Source organism: Bombyx mori, chromosome 10, assembly GCF_030269925.1.
Source record: "Bombyx mori chromosome 10, ASM3026992v2".
NCBI lineage: Eukaryota > Metazoa > Arthropoda > Insecta > Lepidoptera > Bombycidae > Bombyx > Bombyx mori.
This window is the reverse complement of record NC_085116.1, coordinates 4,937,704-4,959,217: the sequence shown is the minus strand read 5'-3', so window position 1 is coordinate 4,959,217 and position 21,514 is coordinate 4,937,704. Positions and strand designations below refer to the sequence as shown.

General features: G+C 37.9%; 1 protein-coding gene, 1 long non-coding RNA gene and 1 other non-coding gene across 5 annotated transcripts; 2 read left to right on the top strand and 1 right to left on the bottom strand.

Annotated features, from left to right (window-relative positions):
- Positions 1-1,818: 1,818 nt before the first annotated feature.
- Positions 1,819-11,073, bottom strand: LOC101738760 (troponin C, isoallergen Bla g 6.0101). 2 transcript variants are annotated; one of them, XM_004930456.5, is made up of 6 exons: positions 11,007-11,073; positions 10,829-10,856; positions 9,381-9,524; positions 5,926-6,051; positions 4,820-4,951; positions 1,819-2,065 (listed from the first exon to the last, which is right to left on the bottom strand). In XM_004930456.5, exons 1-6 carry the CDS (start codon positions 11,007-11,009, stop codon positions 2,037-2,039), a joined length of 462 nt encoding a protein of 153 aa, XP_004930513.3. In that variant the 5' UTR covers positions 11,010-11,073; the 3' UTR covers positions 1,819-2,036. The 2 variants fall into 2 exon arrangements, with proteins under 2 accessions (XP_004930513.3, XP_062526463.1); XM_062670479.1 differs by lacking the exon at positions 11,007-11,073 and having other exon boundaries at positions 10,829-10,958.
- Positions 7,372-19,312, top strand: LOC134199485 (uncharacterized). Of its 2 annotated transcripts, none has more exons than XR_009973995.1 (2): positions 7,372-7,722; positions 17,969-19,312. It is a non-coding gene; the product is annotated as an uncharacterized LOC134199485 (long non-coding RNA). The 2 variants fall into 2 exon arrangements; XR_009973996.1 differs by having other exon boundaries at positions 7,372-7,867.
- TRNAH-GUG (transfer RNA histidin (anticodon GUG)) lies at positions 7,989-8,060 on the top strand. The gene has a single exon. It is a non-coding gene; the product is annotated as a tRNA-His (tRNA).
- Positions 19,313-21,514: the final 2,202 nt, after the last annotated feature.

Sequence of the window (21,514 nt, the reverse complement as noted above, 5' to 3'; positions counted from 1 at the left end):
AGCAAGAACTTGCTTGTAAGCATGTGGTGATTTCTTATGTTGCTTGTTTTATTTTCTATTTCAAGAATTCAATAGTCTTAATTATTAAGTATCCATCTAAAAGGCCTTGGTATTATGTTCTACATTACGAGAAATATCAAAGAAAAATAATAAACGTATTTCTTTTTTCCTAACTTTCCTGATAGCCTTGAAAGGCTGTTTCAGCTTCACCAGCTAGCGTGTAGATGAGCTCACAGGGCTCAAACCGGAAACTTTGCTAACACTGGCCCTAGCAAGAGCAGTGCTTTGCAGAATCTACAACTAGATCGGAAACACGACCCACTGAGAAGATCCGGCGAGAAACTCAGTGGGCTGTGTCTATGGGTCAATTTATTCGTCGAGCCTTTCGTCGCAAGCGACGGGTTCGGCGAGGACGGTGACCGGTGCTTGAGGTACTTGAAGGCACCGTTAATGGATCGGGAGGATCCGTAATGACGTGTTTTGGGCGACGTCGACTGTTTACCATTCGGTCCACAGGATGGGATATGTAATTTCCGGTGCTCACGACAAGAGGGGTTTCGTGTCGTGTCGCCGTCTCAAAGTGAAACGTGATTGAGAACAAACATTGGTCTGCATTTGGTCACCGTAGTTTTTGCTATCAATACTTTTTTAAATACAATAGCTATGGGCACGTACAATGAATTACATGATTGCGACAATATTTGATAATTTCGAGAAATCTAAAAGCGTTTTAGGTTTTTGCTGTAAATATATTATATTGTTCGAGAAAATCGTTCGATATTAGGTAGTTGTTACATAAAATTTGGCCTTTTTAGGTCGTAATTATTTGTGGTTTAGAGATCGTTTACGTTACAGGGTGTGTCAATATCTTCACGTTAAATTTGGGGAAGACCTTCTTCGCACTAGGTACCTATTGAAAAAAACCGACTGTTGGGACTTCCTTTTCCTTATTCCTTTCTCAATTCCCTATCCGCGCCATCTGTTGACACTACAAGAAAAACTACGCGCGTATGAAAATGGCGCGAAGTGTGTGTAAAAAAAACTAAAAACATGGTGCCGGTGCAAATACAATAAAACTGTGATTTGTTGATCAATCAGCACATATAACTCTCGCCAGTGAGAAAATTGAATTGTGCATCAACGAACTACTGAGTGAGTCCTAAAACTTATCCTTTTTCCAGTCCCAAACATCTAAATTCGAAACACCGACTTTCGGTATTTTGTGTTAATATTTGTAAATATTTGGTTTTCCATAAATCAAGAGGAAATCCTATTGGTTTGTGAAATGTTTATTAACTTAGGTAATCCAAAAAAAAAATATATGTTTAAAATCCCTACCATAAAATAGAGCAAGTAAAAAAAAATGTTTTAGGACAAAAATATTATACAAGGTTTACTGTGGTATCACTAATATTTTTTTTCGTATTAGGTGCATATGTTAAAATTTACATTTAAAAATGAATAGGTAATGAATTTTAAATTTTTACGCTCGTGAATTTAACAAATACAGAGTACCTAATGTACTATGTATTTACTCAGATGAAAATAATAAAGCACCATCACCATTATGAACAAAGAAATTTTATCGAAGAAGCGTAGAAAATTTCAAGAAGTTGGAACAAATACATTTAGAGAATTTACCCAGATTCCGATCTATTTTAAATTTTAAACAAAATCTTAATACGTCAGCCTTAAAATACTCTTTTTTCGGTTGAGTGCTGCCATCTCGTGCCGTATTTAAAAACGTAATCAAGACTAAGATAGCATTACCAGTGTAGTTTCAATATATCTAACAGATGGCGCTGTAATAAAAAAAAATTTGGATTTTATTATTTTATTTTATTTATCTTACATTTAAACTAGTTTAAACTACTACGCGCAGTAATTTGTACACTAAAATATTATAACCTTAAAAATTTAATAACATCCTTAATCATTAAAAGGAATTAAGACAATTAGGCAACATGCTTGTGTCTTATTTATTGAGATTTTAGTCTTTGTGAAGTAGGCAATTGTATAATTTGCTTTACAATAATTTATTCGCCAGTCATCACTTCAAGAAATTCTGAAACAAAAAACGTGTATCTGTTAAGACACGTAAGCTTGACAATGTAGTAGAAGGACGACGCCCAAAATTGAGTCGACTATTATCAAAGCCGGCAATGTGACTTTTGGATAATTATTGGTAAATAAGAAAAAAGAATTATTGACTTTGTATTCCATTGGCAGTCACAAAACTCTTCTGTACGACATCTTAGATAAATAACAGGTTAAGTATTAACTTTTATTTAATGCAGGTTTTGAACCGTATTCTTTGAAGGAGACGATTATATTCAAATCAATCTGTATTGAAATATCAATAAAATGTTTTTGTCCAAATGCACAGATTGCACCTTTTTTTTTTTTTTTTTTTTGTGATTGAAGGATTACTGGTGGCCCGGAGGCCTTTCCAGTTTCACCAGGACAGGTGGGCGAGCAAAGACTCAGCCAGGAGGGGTGGGATTTGCTAACAGCTACCCGAGCGCCTCCGAAGGAGACCTAACAACTCAAGAGTAGCTGCTTCGCGAATGAATCTACTACCGGATCGGAATCGCGACCCGCTGAGAAGATCCGGCGAGAAACTCAGCGAGCTGATTCATGGGTTAGGTTGCACGGCGAACTCTTTGTCGAGTTCGACGAGTACGGTTACCGAGGTCCCTAAGCCTGCTCTTAGAGCTGAAGGCGTCTAGTGCAAAGGTTATTGGATCTGATGGATCCGTAAGGACGTGTCTAGGGCGTCGACGGTGACTGGCTCCTGCATGATCAGGATTCGGGGAGTAGTCAGCGGCGGCTACGATAAGGCGATTATCATGACGCATAGCCTTATCGAAGTACCGTTCCGACGCTGACTTCATGTATTTCTGTATAGATTCGAGGCCCAGGTCGTCGTGTAGGTCAACGTTCCTCACGAACCACGGAGCTCCGACGGCTAACCTGCAAAAGCGGGATTGTAGAGATTGAAGGGTGTCTATGTGTGTGCGGGCCGCGTGAGCGAACACCACACTCGCGTAAGTCATGACGGGCCTTATGCAAGTTTTGTAAAGTGTCACCTTGTTCCGAAGCGACATTTTACTCCGCTTACAGATCATGGGGTAGAGTCTACCGAGAATAAACGCGGCACGGTCACGGACTGATTTTATATGCGGGCGGAATGTCATCGATGCATCCAGGGTAACGCCCAGGTACTTGACCTTCCTGACCCAGGGTATGGATTGACTAAAGAGAGTAATCGGGGGTGTGAGATTCCTCCTCCTAATACGGGAAGAAATCCGTGTGGAGCTTCCCCTCTGAAATAGCACCGCAGTACTTTTCGCTGGGTTGATGTCTATGCGCCATTTTCGGAACCACTGTCCTAGGGCTAGGGCTGCGCTCTGAAGCTTCTTCGCGATTAGGGACTTGTTTCTACTGGAATAGTAAACAGTCGTGTCGTCGGCGAATAAAGCTAAATGGGTCGGCGGCGACCGGGGAATATCGTTAACGAATAAGCTAAATAGGAGGGGTGAGAGGACAGAGCCTTGCGGGACTCCAGCTGTGAGAGGTCGTGGGGAGGAGCGGGTTCCCTCGACTCGATATCGAAAAGAGCGGTTCGACAAGAAATCCCGTATGATGAGCACGAGACTATCCGGCACACCCATGTTGAATAGTTTGAAAATCAAACCGTTGTGCCAGACTTTGTCGAACGCTTTTGCGACGTCGAAGAAGAGAGCTCCCGTGTATAACGGTTTTGGTCGATTAAGCCCCACAAGAATGTGCTCCGTGAGGCGGTGCACCTGTTGAACGCATGAGTGATTTGTACGGAATCCGAATTGTTCATCGATGAGAATGCCCTTGGATGAGACGAAGTCTCTAAGGCGATTGTAGAGCAGACGCTCATACAGTTTGCCTAGAGACATGAGGAGGCTGATCGGGCGGTAGATTGCACCTTTGACAATAGACGACTCAATTATAAAAAAGAAATTCTTAGCGAAATATCAAACAAGGCCGACTCAATTACACCGCAAGCCACAAGGTCTAATGGTCTGGTAAATCTAATGCATCAACTCACAAAACACACAAAAAAAAAAAAAAAACAAAAATCATCAGTTGATTGACAATCCATTGCGCGTTCAAGAAAAATGAATTAACCAAAACCGCTTTATTAAGCTACTAGCTTTTGCCCGCGACTTCGTCCGCGTGGAATAGTTACTTTGGCATAACGCTAAATTTTACCTGCCTCTTCATTTACGTAGAAAGTGAAAATATTTTTGAATAATAGAATGTCAAAGAGTTATATAAGATACAAAAATCACGCTTTTTAACAGATTTCAAAAGAGACCCTCATACATTAGACAGATACAGATACAGAGAAGACTCTCATACATTACTTTAGCGAAACTTTAACCGTTTTCGCAGCGCACGCAGTGGATGCTCTCAAAAGAGATTCAAACCCCGATTTTGAAACATTCTTTATTGGTGCTCCGCTTGTCTTGGTCTTAGCGTGTTGTTATATTTTTATATAACAACACGCTAAGATCAAGACATAGCTTTCCTCAATAAATAGGCTATCTAACACTGAAAGAATTTTTCAAATCGGACCATAGTTCCTGAGATTAGCGCGTTCAATCAAACAAACTCTTTAGCTTTATAATATTAGTATAGATTGTTTTCTCACTAAGCTTAGGCAATAGAGATGGTTTTTCGCTAACTTAGGCACTTTAGGCCGTTGTTACTTCAACTTCGGCCCAGACGTCTTGTTTAAAACAAGACAATAAATTACCAAAAAAACCAACTCCAAGCATACCTTCAAAGTCTACTGTTCCCGATCCATCAGAGTCAATTTCCTCAATCATGTTATCCAAATCCTCGGGCGAAATTGTGTTATCTAATTCCTTGAAGATTTCCTTAAGTACTTCTGTCGTTATGTAGCCATTACCTGTTTCAATCAACAGAAAATGAAATGAGTTTGTGAATAGTTCTATAAAATCAGTGAAACATTACCTATCTCTAGTCTAAACATAAAAACGTTACAGATTATTCGCCATTATGCTTAAAATCGCATATTTCATCATTAATTAACTCCACACACAATGTTATTAAAATATTATCAAAATAGATCCGATAGAGTACAATCAAGAAAAGAGTGTAAAAATAGGACAAAAACTAATCTAATAAGTACATGACATCGAAAAAGAAAAAAAAACTAATATCATCGATACAAATCAAAAGTTCTCGGAATCGTAATCTATTTCTTGATTCATGTAAACATAATAAGACATTAAAGAAGATATGAAATAATAACGTAAGAAACAAAAAATGTAGAAAAAAAACACGTTTTAATAGCAAGCTAAACTTAAAAATTAAGTTAAAAAAAATTTTTAGCCGGTTATAAGTCAAAATAAAATCAATTATTGTAAAGCCATCGATCCTATTTATACGTCTGTAAATTTTAAAGATAATGGAAAATAACAGGTTGGTGAAAATTACGTTAAAAGATTCCGTTACATAACTAGATAGATACAGGTTACCCTAAGACATAGTTCACTTGAACCCACTGAATTCACCGAACTCAGTGGGTTGCGATTCCGATGGTGGTAGATTTTGCGAAGCACTGCTCTTGTTAGGGCTAATGTTAGCAAATTCTTTCAGATTGATACCGTGAGCTCACCTACCCGTCCAGGCGTAGCCGGAATAGTCTCTTATGCTACCAACGAATAGGTAGCCCGCTAAGTGTCTCGCCGGATCTTCTCAGTGAGACGCGATTCCGATCCTCTCGGAGATTCAGCGAAGCATTGCTCTTAGTAGGGCAGATGTTAGCAGTCTCCAAGGCTAAGCCTCGTGCACTAGCAATATGTAGACCAAAAATAACTATACCAAACGAATAAAAACGTGTCAAATATAACCAAATACCTTCTTTGTCGTATAACCGGAATGCTTCCTTCAGTTCCTGTCTCATGGTTTCGTCATCCTGATCTTCCTCTGTTAAAAACTTTGCTGCGAGTGTGCAGAACTCATTGAACTCTAACTGACCACTATCTAGAATGATAAATATATTTTTTAGCACCTTACACATAATGTGTGTGTTTAATGATATACAAAGGTCCGTGAGAATGGGATTATCGACAATCCAAACGACCCATGCTTTCTCCGTTAATGCTCTTTCTCTCACCCGTTGCTATTGTCGGAAGAGATCGTTGTTAGAATTTAAAATATAATTTGTATCTACTGTATTTATTTTACATTTTAACTCTTTTCATCCTAGTGTATATTAATAAAGATAAATGAACAGTACGGTTTGTGATAATTAACGAAATTTAAAATAATGATCAATCGCTCATTTATGTAAAAAAATTTATTAATAACTTACAAAAAACAGTTGTACACATAATAGGTTAATGATATATTTTTTTCTTTTATTTTTTGAAGTGAAACTTCCTTATCGGCGTTGGAAAAAAATTTACCGTCACATTTTTCGGTTACGCGTCACTTTTTTGAAGTGAAACTTCCTTATCGGCGTTGGAAAAAAATTTACCGTCACATTTTTCGGTTACGGGTCACATTTTTCCGTTACGCGCCATCTGTTTTGTATTCATGTCTATGATAATAAAATCCTTTTGTTTAAACTTTATCTAATTTAACTTTTTTGTATTCATGTCTATGATAATAAAATCCTTTTGTTTAAACTTTATCTAATTTAACTTTATTTAACCAATTTCTAGAAAGTTGCATGTAGATCATTTTTCGAAAAATAAGGCCATAAATAAGTTTCACTTCTTACGTGTGTACACTAGTACACGCACACATTTTTTTCCGTTACGCGCCATCTGTTTTGTATTCATGTCTATGATAATAAAATCCTTTTGTTTAAACTTTATTGAAGTGAAACTTCCTTATCGGCGTTGGAAAAAAATTTACCGTCACATTTTTCGGTTACGCGTCACTTTTTTCCGTTACGCGCCATCTGTTTTGTATTCATGTCTATGATAATAAAATCCTTTTGTTTAAACTTTATCTAATTTAACTTTTTTGTATTCATGTCTATGATAATAAAATCCTTTTGTTTAAACTTTATCTAATTTAACTTTATTTAACCAATTTCTAGAAAGTTGCATGTAGATCATTTTTCGAAAAATAAGGCCATAAACAAGTTTCACTTCTTACGTGTGTACACTAGTACACGCACACATTTTTTTGTATTCATGTCTATGATAATAAAATCCTTTTGTTTAAACTTTATCTAATTTAACTTTATTTAACCAATTTCTAGAAAGTTGCATGTAGATCATTTTTCGAAAAATAAGGCCATAAACAAGTTTCACTTCTTACGTGTGTACACTAGTACACGCACACATTTTTTATCTAATTTAACTTTTTTGTATTCATGTCTATGATAATAAAATCCTTTTGTTTAAACTTTATCTAATTTAACTTTATTTAACCAATTTCTAGAAAGTTGCATGTAGATCATTTTTCGAAAAATAAGGCCATAAACAAGTTTCACTTCTTACGTGTGTACACTAGTACACGCACACATTTTTTGTTGTTGTATTATCATCATTAATCATACTTAGGGTTATCAGATAGAGGTGTTAAAAATAAATAGTGGAAATGTGAACCCGTTTTCTGTATACGTCAACAAAACGATAATAATAATAACGGTGTTGATGCAAATAGATCTATCGCCCACGCCAATATTTAATTGTATCGGTCAGTACATTCATATACATACATACCTAATTTGTTTTTAAACTCATTCTTGTGAATTGAGTGAACTCAGTTTGGGTGAATTTTATATCGTTGACGATACTATCCTGGGAACGCCGATTGTCTGGCAATGACCAGTGTACTTAATGTATGTATATTATTTGATTTATGTACACCAAAATATGTAATAGGAAAATTAATTAAATTATATTTGTTTAAAAATTCAGAAAGCTATTCGTAAATTCGCCAATTGCTTACATGTCTCAATAGCCGTGATCGTCTAGTGGTTAGGACCCTACGTTGTGGCCGTAGTAACCCAGGTTCGAATCCTGGTCACGGCAATGTGAAAACATTGTCACGGTGAGACGTTATTTTTGTAATTTTCAATGATCTTCCAAAACGAATTTTTGTGTTAATGGCAACATTACATGTAATAAATAGTGAAGTGTAATTATTTTTTTAGTTTTTCTACTCTTTTATCATATTTCTAAAGAAACTAGAGGTACCGCAGTAGTCGAAATTCGACTATAATTAATTGGAATTGTAAGTTTGTACACTATTATGATTGTATTTTATACTTCTATAATCACAAATTTCGCCAAGGGTACACTATAAAAAATATTAATAAAGACAAACAATTTCAGTTTCCACATTGTACCATAATTTTTACTAAATATTTTATTTATTTTAATTTTAGATTAACACTACACTATTTTACACTGTTTTATTTATCTCAAAGCTAAATTAGTAATTAGTGCTATCTATAACACTTACAAAAAACCATAATAGTTTCAAGTTTTGTTAACAGTGCCATCTATTGCCACATATTTAAACTAGTTTTGAATTAAGCTTCTAGTCTAGTGGATACGGTTCCATAGAACGGTAGATTTACTGTATTTTCCTAAATCTATCATTACCAATTGTAAATATTTTATTACGGTGCCATAATGTACCGTAAATTCATCAGAGTCCTACACATCTCTACATTCTTCTAGATACAATTATTCCCTAAATTTAGTACAAGTACTCAATTTCAATATTTTGTGTTTTCTAATATTAATATTTTGTGACGTCAACACTGCAATCGCGAATATGGGAATAAAGGTCATTTCAAATTTCTTTAACGTTTATTGTACCTATATTTGTAACTAGAAATAAAACCATCGTCCCTAAGCTCAATTTTCAAGTTATTACCCAGTATAGCTCCCACAACTCTTGAAGTCCAGCAGACTATAAATGATTAATGGCGGCATTTTCCAAATTATATCCAACAAAGCAAGTGTGAATTGAACTTTAACGATCCCCCAGATGCATCATGTATCGCAGATGAAAACTACAGATGATTTGCCACTATTCTTTAATTTGGCACAATGACTTTCTTTATTGGTGGTAGGACCTCTTGTGAGTCCGCACGGGTAGGTACCACCACCCAGCCTATTTTTGCCGTGAAGCCGTAATGCGTTTCGGTTTGTAGGGTGGGGCAGCTGTTGTAACTATTACTTAACCTTAGAACTTATATCTCAAGGTGGGTGGCGCATTTACGTGGTAGATGTCTATGGGCTCCAGTAACCACTTAACACCAGGTGGGCTGTGAGCTCGTCCATTCCGCCCTCTATGGATTCCGCTTTTCGCATTTGATTATTTAGTTGTATAATACTTACGATCAACATCAATTTCATCAATGATTTCATTCAGCGTGTCATCATCAAGCTCATGACCTAACATTTCTAGAATAGTCCCGATCATGTCGGTGCTGATGATACCCTTCTTCTCGCGGTCGAAGGCATCGAAAGCGTTTTTCAGTACTGAAAACATTAAATTCCTTTTATTTACATAATTACGCAGGCAACTGTTCAGTGTATAGATACAATAACGCGAATTTTGCCCACGTCTTTAAACTCGAGGTCAAAGTTCCTTCAGACTGAAATAGATAGAAAAAACAAGAACAACAGTAGAACCCGTGTTAAGAGCACAACCAGTCATAATATCATATTTGACAAACGTCGTTGTGATTGAAAAATGTATCGGTAGGCTGCGGCTATGATCAGAAAAAAAGAATAAAAAAAAAAAAAATAGTGTGAAGATAATGGATTCCGTGATGTATCGTGGGATTTCCGAAAAAAATGTCGTTTAAAACAAGTCTTTGTTTTAAAAGAGTAGGTATATAGGTTCAATAATAACTGAAAACTAAATTCAAGGTGAACTAATTGTTGATTTGTAGGATCGATAGGTGGCAGACGGTAATTATTCTACGTTGTGTTTGGGCGATGACTTGAAACATAGTTTTGCTGCACGACTAGATAGATACGGCAATAAAATAAAAATCAACATTCACATCGACTTAGGAACTCAAATGGCGAAAATTTATCGCTAATTAGTACATTGTTGCACAAAGACCACTTTACTGATATGTATTCTTTATTCCCTCTAGGTCACCGGTCATCAACCTTTTAACAGGCAGAAAGGCTGTCGTTAACAAAATAATTTAAACATATAGTCGGATTACCGCGCCAAATTTCAATTTTTTTTATTTTTTATTATTACTTAGAAGGGTGGACGAGCTCACAGCTCACCTGGTGTTAGGTGGTTACTGGAGCCCATAGACATCTACAACATAAATGCGCCACCCACCTTGAGATATAAGTTCTAAGGTCTCAGTATAGTTACAACGGCTGCCCCCCCTCCAAACCGAAACGCATTACTGCTACACGTCAGAAATGGGCAAGGTGGTGGTACCCACCCGTCCGGACTCACAAGAGGTTCTACCACCATTAAAAAATATCTAATTAAAAAATAAAAATTATCTCACAATACGTTTGATAAGTTCGAAATTGGCTGTTATTTGAGATATATTCGTTTAAACGCTTAAGCCTTGTTCGGACTAGGCGAGTATTTTAGTCGAGTACCGAGTAATTTAGTCACTAAATATGTCTGAGCACCAAAAATTTAGTCGAGTAGGTTAGTAAATAATTTAGTCAAGAAAATCCATTTTGTTCTATTTTTTCGGGCGAGTAGTTTAGCCACTAAATCACACGGTACTCGACTAAAATACTCGCCTAGTCCGAACAAGGCTTAATAATAGTTAACATTGTATGTCTAATAAACTTACGCAGCAGTTGATTTTTGTCTAGTTCCTCCTGCGCGAGATCCATGCAACAGAAACAGAAAGACACGATTAACAAAACTTTCAACATAGTACATGTTAATAATAATAATAAAAAACTCGATGCTACTATTATTATTATTATTATCAGTTATCACTGTTACGTTTGATCACGAGCACGCACCATTCTCGTTTGTTCCCGGCCAATAAATCACAGTAATACGATGACTTGACTGTCTCGATTCTGTGATTGATCCAGATCGCACGTACCTAGTCCGCTTATATATCGCGGTGGCGATTTGTTTCCGCCTGTAAATATTTCAGGGGTGATCCATTGTTCACTTGACGGGATTAATTAATTGTTCATTTAATTATTTATAAATTTAAATTCAATTTTGGATGTGTTTTTTTTTTATGTATTTGTAGTAAGCATGTCTAAATACAGCTGCGTGTTTACGTGATCTATTTCTGTGATTATTACAAATATTAATAATATGAATTACGATTTGTAAGTTTATAGTAGTAGTCAATGTAACTTTGACATGAGTTCGTAATCTTGTACCTACCTTGTAGTAACCTTGACATGAAGTCGTATTCTCAATTATACACCTGCTTTAATCGTAGACTAAGCTTCTGTTAGTTCTTATGTTAACTAAGCAGGATTACATTTTTCTTCATTTTAGGTCAGAGGGTAGATACCATGAATGCGTACCATCATCTAGCTAATTTCTACCAAGTAATAATGCTAGATGCATCGCTTAGTCAACTTTCTGGTTAATTCACATTTTTAAAACGCCTTTATTAGTAATAGGTCTCTATGACGCTCGAGTAAATCCTGTAAATCCTCATTTAGCATCGTGGGCTGCCCTACTATAGTTTGATATGTTTGTATGTAACGAAGTCTTTAAAATACATTTTCATTTACTTCAAAACGTGCGCTTAACTTGAATAATTTTGCACGTGTATCAAGGACTTTCGACAACACAATAATTTTATAGCTTCGCTCTAATATCGTGATAAATATCAAAAACATTAAAAAAAAACGATTGTTAGTTCGATTTGCTATTTAGACGTTTTTTTTTTTTTTTTTTCAAACTTTGTAAATTATTTAACTTAATTGTATCTGTTCGTCAATCACGGTTCCGAATCAAATAATTGGAATAAAATAATATAAAAAAAACATTCAAAACATCAAATACGGAAACTACATCCGCATTAATATTGTTAACGGAAAATATGATATGTAAGTATGTAAATAATTGCGTTTTTACTATTTCTCGGATACACTGGTGGCAACCATCCTAAAACTAATCCGCCATAGCCGTGGCCATACTAGAGCGTTAATGTGCCATTAGTAATTAAACGTGCAGAGCAGCTTGCACGTCTTCTTCTTAGGCCCCCTTCGCCGGTCCCCAGACCGACAAGTGAAGGGGACCCGAAACATTTAGAGGGCCAGGGCTTGGGTGAGATCCGCCTCCCTGGCCCCCGCTCGACGGCGGCGAGCTTGTGTGTCTCTCACGCGCCCCGCCGCCTACTTCTGCGAGATGGTGCACTCGCAGCACGTCGAGCATCGCCTTCCACAACTCGTCGTCGCCGAGCATCGATGCCACAACACTCGGCAACGACAAGTCGTTTCCTATTTTTGCGACCAGGACACGGCGCCTTGTGAGGCCGGCGACGAGCGTATGCTCTGCCATGTCCAAGTCGCAACCACAATGGTGGCACTCTGCCATCGGCTCGGCTCTGATCGGGTGCAGGAACTCATCGAAGCAACCATGCCCAGTGAGCACCTGCGTGAGCCGGATAGTGAGGCGTCCTCGGTCACGATTCATCCAGTCCACAAGGGCTGGGCGAATCGCCTCGACAGACCTACGACCAGTCGAAAATAGCAACCAGACTAACCTAAAAAGCCAACAACAATTTTAACTCTGAATTTCGAATCCAACAACTTATAATGTCTAAACCAGTAAGTACTCCATCCAAAAACAAAACTTTATAGACTAGGGCTGATTTTGAAATTCTAATGAGGCAAATGTAAAATACACATGTAAACACTGCCTCGGGATATCTCGGATTTTCTAAATTAATTCAAAATTATATATAAATAAAAACATGTACAATGTAAATAAAGCCTGTACATATTTTCATTAAGCCTATTTATCAGGCTAGTCTTTAGATAGACACAAAAATTTTTTTTTGAAAAAATTGAAATATACATTTAAATAAAAACCAAATTTGTGGAATAATAGAAAATTAATAATGAATATGTTTGTCAAAAGAGAGTGAAAAACTATTCCGTTTTTTAAATTATTCCCAAAAATCAGTAGTCAACTTACGACGTTAACAACGGTCGTGCAGCGGTTTTTCATGCTTTGAATCAAGATATCAAAGTCTTCTTCGTCTTATTTTTTTCCAAGTCGATATCTTTATTTTTGAAAACTATATCTAGCTTGAAGACTGTTCTCTGACCACTCCTTGCACAAATTTTCTCCGTGTATCTCTGTCTACAACAGTCTACATTGTGTTAGGTACAGTCGCATGTCACATGTCGGTCAGGGATGCTATCAGTTTTGCAGTTTTTTCCTCACAATTCCACTCCACTTCCACTCGAACCAACTGGTGCTTTGCTTTATACCAACTGCATGGCCATGCAAAATTACGGTGTCTTCTCGCGGCAATTTGCAAAAAAATATTTTCATCGTTGGGTCGTTATGAACTTCACCCCATCTCGGTGTCGTTCAACCATTTTACTATTGGCACGATAACTTTGATATCTCATTTTCTGTGGTTCCAATCATCTCAGCAATGTATTCAGTAGAGAAGCCTCATCTTGGACCGTGTTTACTGTCCTTAACATTTTTTATCTCTCGTTAAATAGCGTCGCCACACGATACATGAAATGGAATTAATTCGAAATTAATTGCTAACTTGTTTAAAAATGTTTATTTGAAACTACAAAATTACCCAAAACTGGTAGATAAATTAATATAATACTTTCTAACCTCGCTGAAGTCATACCGCGCAAAAAATTTTCTAATTCAAATTTCAAAACGTTCGAAAATTTAAAAAAACATAAGCTTTCATTATTTAACATTCATTCATTACATCATTCATTTCATTACAACATAAATATATAACAAAAAAAAACTGTCCTATGAACGAAATAATTTAAAATAAATTCAATATTTAGTTAACTAAGTTACAGTTTATTTGTTGAATGAAAAATCGCCCCTAACAAACAAAATTAATTATCAGCTGATTGATCTGGCTAATTAATTAAAAGTTGACATCCCCTGGCCGGTTGCGACTCTAGGAATCCCGCGAGCGCGTCCAATGATATCGACAGGGCCAAATTTGTTCGTCTAATTATACGCTCTGTTAATTTATAAATGCACTATACGCGTATGATTGTAAACGATTGTAACCGGCTACAATGTATATTTAGTATGTTCGATTTGTAAACAATGCGATTTTTTTATTTATTTTTTTATTACACTTCATGTAAAATTTACATTGGCGGAGTTTATGCCTAAAGCATTCTCTACCAGTCAACCAACCAAATACGCTGGGTCCCAGTTTGAAGAGGAATTCCATAAACTAGTACTGCAGATATGGAATTCTGAAGTTATGCCTGAGGAATGGAACACAGCGGTTATTTGTCCTCTCCACAAGAAGGGCGATGTTCTCGACTGTCAGAACTATCGAGGCATTTCACTCCTCAATACAGCATATAAGATATTTGCGAACGTTCTCTTTGGCAAATTAAAACCTTTCGTGGAGCCTAGACTAGGAGAATATCAGTGTGGTTTCCGACCTGGCAGATCAACCATCGACCAAATCTTCTCCCTACGACAAATACTTGAAAAAACTCTTGAATTTAATGCTGATACGTATCACCTTTTTATTGATTTTAAAGCTGCCTACGACAACATAAGCCGTGATTTCCTATACCAGGCTATGCATGAGATTGGCGTACCACCGAAGCTTATATCTTTAACAAGGATGACACTGGTTGCATCGCAAAGCATTGTTAAGATCCAAACAGACCTATCGGATCCTTTTAGAACCCATGATGGACTAACGCAGGGTGATACCCTCTCCTGCCTTCTTTTCAATGTTGCACTCGATAAGTGTATCCGTGACTCAGCAATAGAGACGACGGGCAATATATATTACAAATCCGCTCAAGTACTGGGATATGCGGATGATATTGACGTCATTGGCAGATCAGCTCTCGCAGTAGAAAGTGCGTACCTTGCTCTCGAGGCCTCGTCTCTCGAAGCCGGTCTCCAAGTAAACGCAGACAAAACTAAATTCCTGAGGGTGTCGAGGGACTTACGTGAGGACACAGCGCATAAAAATATTGGCCAGCATACTTTTGGATCTGTGAATGAATTTGTATATCTTGGTTCTCTGATAACGAATAATAATAATATAACAGCAGAAATAGTTAAGAGAATACTGTCGGCGAATAAATGCTACTTCGGCCTGCTTAAATATTTCTGTTCCAAAATTCTGTCACGAAATATCAAAATTCTTTTATACAAGACCCTACTGAGACCCATTCTTATTTATGGCTCAGAGACATGGGTACTCAGCAAAAAAGATGAGAACCGTCTACTTGTGTTCGAGCGTAAGATTCTAAGACGGATATTCGGTGCTGTGCGGGAAAACGAGATATGGAGGACGCGCTATAACCACGAGTTGTATGATGTTTACAAAGATCCTAACATCATAACAACTATAAAGATTGGACGCCTACGATGGGCAGGACATGTGGTTCGAATGGAGAGTACCAGAATGCCAAGACAATTGCTCTATGGCAAACCAGAGGGCCGCAGAAGTCGTGGCAGACCCAAACTCCGATGGTTGGATGGCGTGGAGCGCGACCTCAAAAATATCAGCGTCAAGAACTGGAAGGAGAAAGCCCTGAACAGAGCAGTCTGGAGAGACATACTGGACCAGGCTAAGGCCCACCCTGGGCTGTAAGGCCTAAGATGATGATGACCAGTCAACCAAAGGTAGTGCAGAGTAAATAGTGGTGGGTGCGATAATATTTATATTAAATTACAAATACATATATGCATACATACATATAATAGTTTATACTTTCTTAAAAGGAATATAGTAATAACGATTTTGTTTTGTATCACAATATTTATTTACTTTTTTTTTTTTTTTTTTTTTCGGGTAGAGGGCCGAACCTCCTACGAGGTCCCCGCGCAAAAGGGGCGCGCGGGGTATGTGAGACTCAACGATCTGCATGGTGTTGTGAGCAGACCGCGGGCCCAAGGATTTTAGAGCCCACCCACTAAACGACTCCTCTGCACTCTTACACCCGACGTCCGATCCCCTCCGAGGTCAGAACCCGGATGAGGTAGGGGGGCTACCGCGGTCAACACTACAACCAGACGGCGCGGCTCACCCCAAGGACGCCCAGCCGACGGAGCCTTCGAGGCGAATCGAAGGCTCTAAAACGTCAGCCGTCTCGGTACGGCAGCCCGTCGGGCCGCCCAGACGGTGCCGCTGGTGTCCCGGAATACCCCGCTGGACCAGAACCAGCCTGCCGGGTCGGGACGCGATACACCGTCGACCGGTCGCTCTATTCACTCCACGACAGCGCGCTAGAGTGCTGGTAGCGCGCCGCGCGGCCTCACCCCCTCAGGTCGCCCCTTGACCTTCACCGGGGGGAGGCCGCCACCTACAGGGGCCGGGACGTACGGGCGTATTCCCGCCTCCGGCCCCCGGCTCGACGGCGACGGATCGGTGCGGAAAGGGAAGAGCTCTCCCTCTCTCGCTCCGCCGCCTCCTTCTGCGAGATGGTGGACTCGCAGAAGTCGAGCATCGCCTTCCAGGACGCGTCGCTGCCGAGCATCGTAGCCACGACGCGCGGCAGCGAGAGGTCCTCTCCAATGACCGCGACGAGGGCGGCGCGTTGCTCGTCGAATCCAGAGCAACGCGCCAGCGTGTGTTCCGCACAATATTTATTTACTGTGCTATGGTTTTTTTTAAATTAATTTTCTCTATATTTATTGTTGTCGCAAAGTGATATCATGGATAGTAATTTCATACATCCTTTAAATGGCCAGTTATCTTCACGGTATATCTGAGATTAAGTGGTCACTCCAGCACATATATGAAGTACCTTGCAGGTGCACCTTGCGACATTGAAACTTATGAGATCAGATGAGATGAGACATGAGATCGGTTGTACAGTACAACGGCTGTGCCATATTACGAATCGAACCGCGTTATAGCTTCACGACAGAAACAGGCAGGGCGGTAATGGTATCCGGTTTTTATTTTTATTACTTAGATGGGTGGACGAGCTCACAGCTGACCTGGTGTTGTGGTGACTGGAGCCCATAGACATCTACGACGTAAATGCGCCACCCACCTTGAAATGTAAGTTCTAAGGTGTCAAGTATAGTTACAACGGCTGCCCCACCCTTCAAACCGAAACGCATTACTGCTTCACGGCAGAAATAAGCAGGGCGGTGGTAGCTACCCGTACAGATTCACAAGAGGTCCTACCACCAGTAAGAAAGCCAGAGCCAAATTACAATTTTTACAACTCTGAATTTTATTACACGACGTTATTTTTTGGCCGTCCAAGTCATTTGAGACCGTGTTATAGATATGTATTTTATTAGAAGAAATTAAGGGATAAAATATAATTTTCTAACGTGGGAAGGTGAAGGACCTAAGTTAAAAGCATAGATCGACCAGATTAATGATGCATGTTGCTCTAATTACAAAGGCTATGTCGTCATGTGTTCATGTGTTTACGGCTCTTGTTAAGCAGAAAATTCATAGTGCTCAATAGCGTATATTAGATACTTACTGGTGGTAGGACCTCTTGTGAGTCCGCGCGTGTGGGTACCACCACCCTGCCTATTTCTGCCGTGAAGCAGTAATGCGTTTCGGTTTGAAGGGTGGGGCAGCCGTTGTAACTATACTTGAGACCTCAGAACTTGTATCTCAAGGTGGGTGGCGCATTTACGTTGTGGATGTTTATGGGCTCCAGTAACCACTTAACACCAGGTGGGCTGTGTGCTCGTCCACACATCTTAGCAATAAAAAAAAAAAAAAGATAGTTATCGAGGTAGCTAAATCGTTATATTTACAGCGTTCTATTTCTTACAGAACTTCGAAAATTGAAATCAGAACATCGCGTTTAAAATCGGCGTGCAAGTGACAGCCATGCTACGGAAATGGAACTACTCCGGAGTTAGTGACAATGATGGCAGAAGTCGATGTAAAGATGGGTTGTAACGTAAAGAAAGAGAGCTGTGTTTTTGTAGCACAGATCATTAAAGCATTATATTTTATATTACATACATAATTCGACGCTTGAAAGGCAAAAGTGACTAAGCGACTATAACTGCTTTGTACATAAATAATAGGCAATAACCATATTCGATACGCAAAAAATATATATTTCTAGGTCTATTAAAATAATTTCAATCCTTCTGCTGCTACTAGCTAGATTCTACTACAGCTAGATTCGTTAAAATAAATTTTGTTTTCAGGTATTTCAACTTTAAATTAGTCTACTGTAAAGTTCACGCATTGTCGCTTAGTCACGTTTGCCTTTCAAGCGTCGATATGCATACATTACAATAATTACATATTATTATTACTTTTGCTCGCGACTTTGTCCGCGTGGAATAGTAACTTTGGAATAACGGTAAATTTTATCCGCGACTTCATTTACATAGAAAGTGAAAATATTTTTGAATAATAAAATGTTAAGGAGCTATTTAAGATACCAAAATCACGCTTTTTAACCGATTTCAAAAGAGGAGGCTATCAATTCGACCACCATTTTTTTATCTATGTATGTTTTAACGGAAATATATGTAATCCGTCATTGTATACAATTCCTAGGAAATGTATGTAATTCCTAAAATCGCACGGAAATGTGTGAAATAAATTATATAATACTTACACATTACACATTTGCTAGGAAATCTATACATTTCCTAAATAGCAATCGGAAATGTAAAACATTTAAGATATTGGTGGGTACGCGGGGACAGCGGGACGAGTCTTCCACTACGGTCAGTTGCCAACTTGCAATCCACTGGACCGGCCAGGGATTTAAGAAGTGCCTTTGCAAGAAAAACTGTGCTACATCAAGATGTCTGTGTTTTAAAAATAAAGTATTATGTACTTCCAAATGCCATTCGAGCTTACCCTGCAAAAATAAATAAAAGCTATATGGACTGACAAAGTATTATAATATAAAGATTTACTTTTATACTTTGACATTTATAATTACTTAATTATCAGACTGATTACTTGCCAAATGAAAATTTGATTTTATAAGAATAAATATAAGTTGATTTTGTGATACGTTAAAAGTTAATAAATAGTTGATTTTAGAAGTTTTAATTAGTAAGATAATATGAATATATTATTATTATTTTACGGTATGACTGTTACCCGATTGTCTCAATAAGTGTTATAATAAAAAAATATTCTTAACAACGTGTTTTATTACAGAAAGCATTTACTTTATACATTTCCTAATACGATATTGGAATTATATACAATTCCGAGGAAATTTATACATTTCCTAGGATATCTATGCATTAAATAGTTTTTCAAACAATATTTTATACATTTCCTAAATGGTATCGGAATTGTACACATTTCCTAGGATTTGTATACAATTCCTTGATTTCATACATTTCCGGTAACATATGTTCACCGATTTTTCGAGAATGCTTGAACCGATTCTGATAAATTCTCTTTTCTGTTTTTTGTTCGAATGGGTAGAGTTCCCGAATTGTCCTGTAATCATCAAGAAATGATTGATGATGGGATCCTGGAGAAATACACAAATCTATTATATTCAAAGCCTATCTTGAAGTGATTTGTGTGTTTCTTGTTATTGTTCTTATTCTGTGCCACCGCGCACCAGCCGGCCGGCGCCTTGTACATCATTATTAGGGGCTTGATCATTATTTTGCTGCGATGTTAAGATGTTATGTTAAGCCTTCGTCAATAAATGGGCTATCTAACACTGAAATAATTTTTCAAATCGGAACAGTAGTGCCAAGATTAGTGCGTTCAACCAAACAAACAAACAAACAAATTCGTCAGCTTTATAATATCAGTATAGATATGCAGCATGCAGTAATCCAAAATCGAAAAATAGAATATTGATCTATAATTGTCATCTTTGCAATAAAGGTTACAAAATCAATTTGATGTTCGTCAAAGCACGAAAATGGAAACAGTAACAGTAATGATCGTGAAAATAAAAAAAAAAAGAATGTTCGGGAATAACTGAAGTGTATTTCACTAAACTTCACTATGGCGTCTCGACGTGCGTTACTTATACATATTTACATATCATTCGTCTTCAAGATATTTGATTCCATCAAGGGAGCGAGCGGTGTTCGAATTTTAATACAAAATAAATCGAATTCGATTATTTCACTTACTTAAGTTACCTCGTGGATATTCGTGCCAGCCCTACTGGTGTAGCGTGTAAGCTGCTGAAAGATTGCTGACGGCTTGGATTAGCAGCTTCTTCCCACTAGCCATTTTTTTTTTTTACGAACTAGAGATATATATATATATTTTTTATTGCTTGTAATTTTATTCCGTGTAAGCTGCTGAAAGATTGCTGACGGCTTGGATTAGCAGTTTCTTCCCACTAGCCATAATTTTTTTTACGAACTAGAGATATAAAATATCAGCACAAAAATTTGTAGTATGATATAATCTATAAGAAATTATCCTCGAGTCGGTAGTCGCTCTCAGCGGACGGGCTATTTGGCAAATCAGTTGACAACGCTCTTCCGGAAATCGTACGAAGTCGACAGTGATGTAATTTCCGGTTGCGGTGCGGGACCCAATGGTGCAGAGGATACAACGAAAACCAATCAATCAAGCCACTACAACTTTGACAGAAATAGTGCTATCGATATGTAACTTTTATTTTTTTTGTTTGATAATAATACTTAAGATCGATTGTAACATTATCGAGATTTGAATTAGTTTTTTTTCCGAGATATCGATTATTTTCGCAATTCTCAATATTAATATTTACTTCTAAGAAAGGGCGTCTTGTGAGCCCGCATGGGTAGATACCACCGTTCTGCCTATGTCACTCGCGAAGCAGTAATGCGTTTCGGTTTGAAAGATAAAGCAGCTGTTGTATTGAAAAAACTGAGATTCAGAACTCATGTCTCAAAACGGGTGACGGCATTGACGTTGTTGATGTCTACGGGCTCCGTTAAACACTTAGCACCAGGGGGGCCGGGAGCTCGTCCACCCATCGAAACATTAAAAAAAAGGTAGAAAAAAAAACAGCCTCAATTGATAATCGATTTACGAGGGCTGCACTAAAAGTATCGGGAATGGAATATTTCCACTGTTCCTGTCATATTAAAATCTTTTTAATTGAAAACTCCTTGGTTTTAAAAATCGAATACCATTTATTTATTTTAAAAAAGATTCTCGGTCTTGTCACGAGGTTTTGTCAAACTTGTTTAGTCGTTGAGAAAATGGAATTGACTCGAGAAAATTCAAGAGCGATGATTTATTATGACTTTCGAAGTGGTTTAATACAAAAACAGTGTGTTGACCGGATGATTTCTGCATTTGGTGATGAAGCCCCATCCAAAACCACAATTTATCGCTGGTTTGCTGGCTTTCAACGTGGACGTGTCAAGC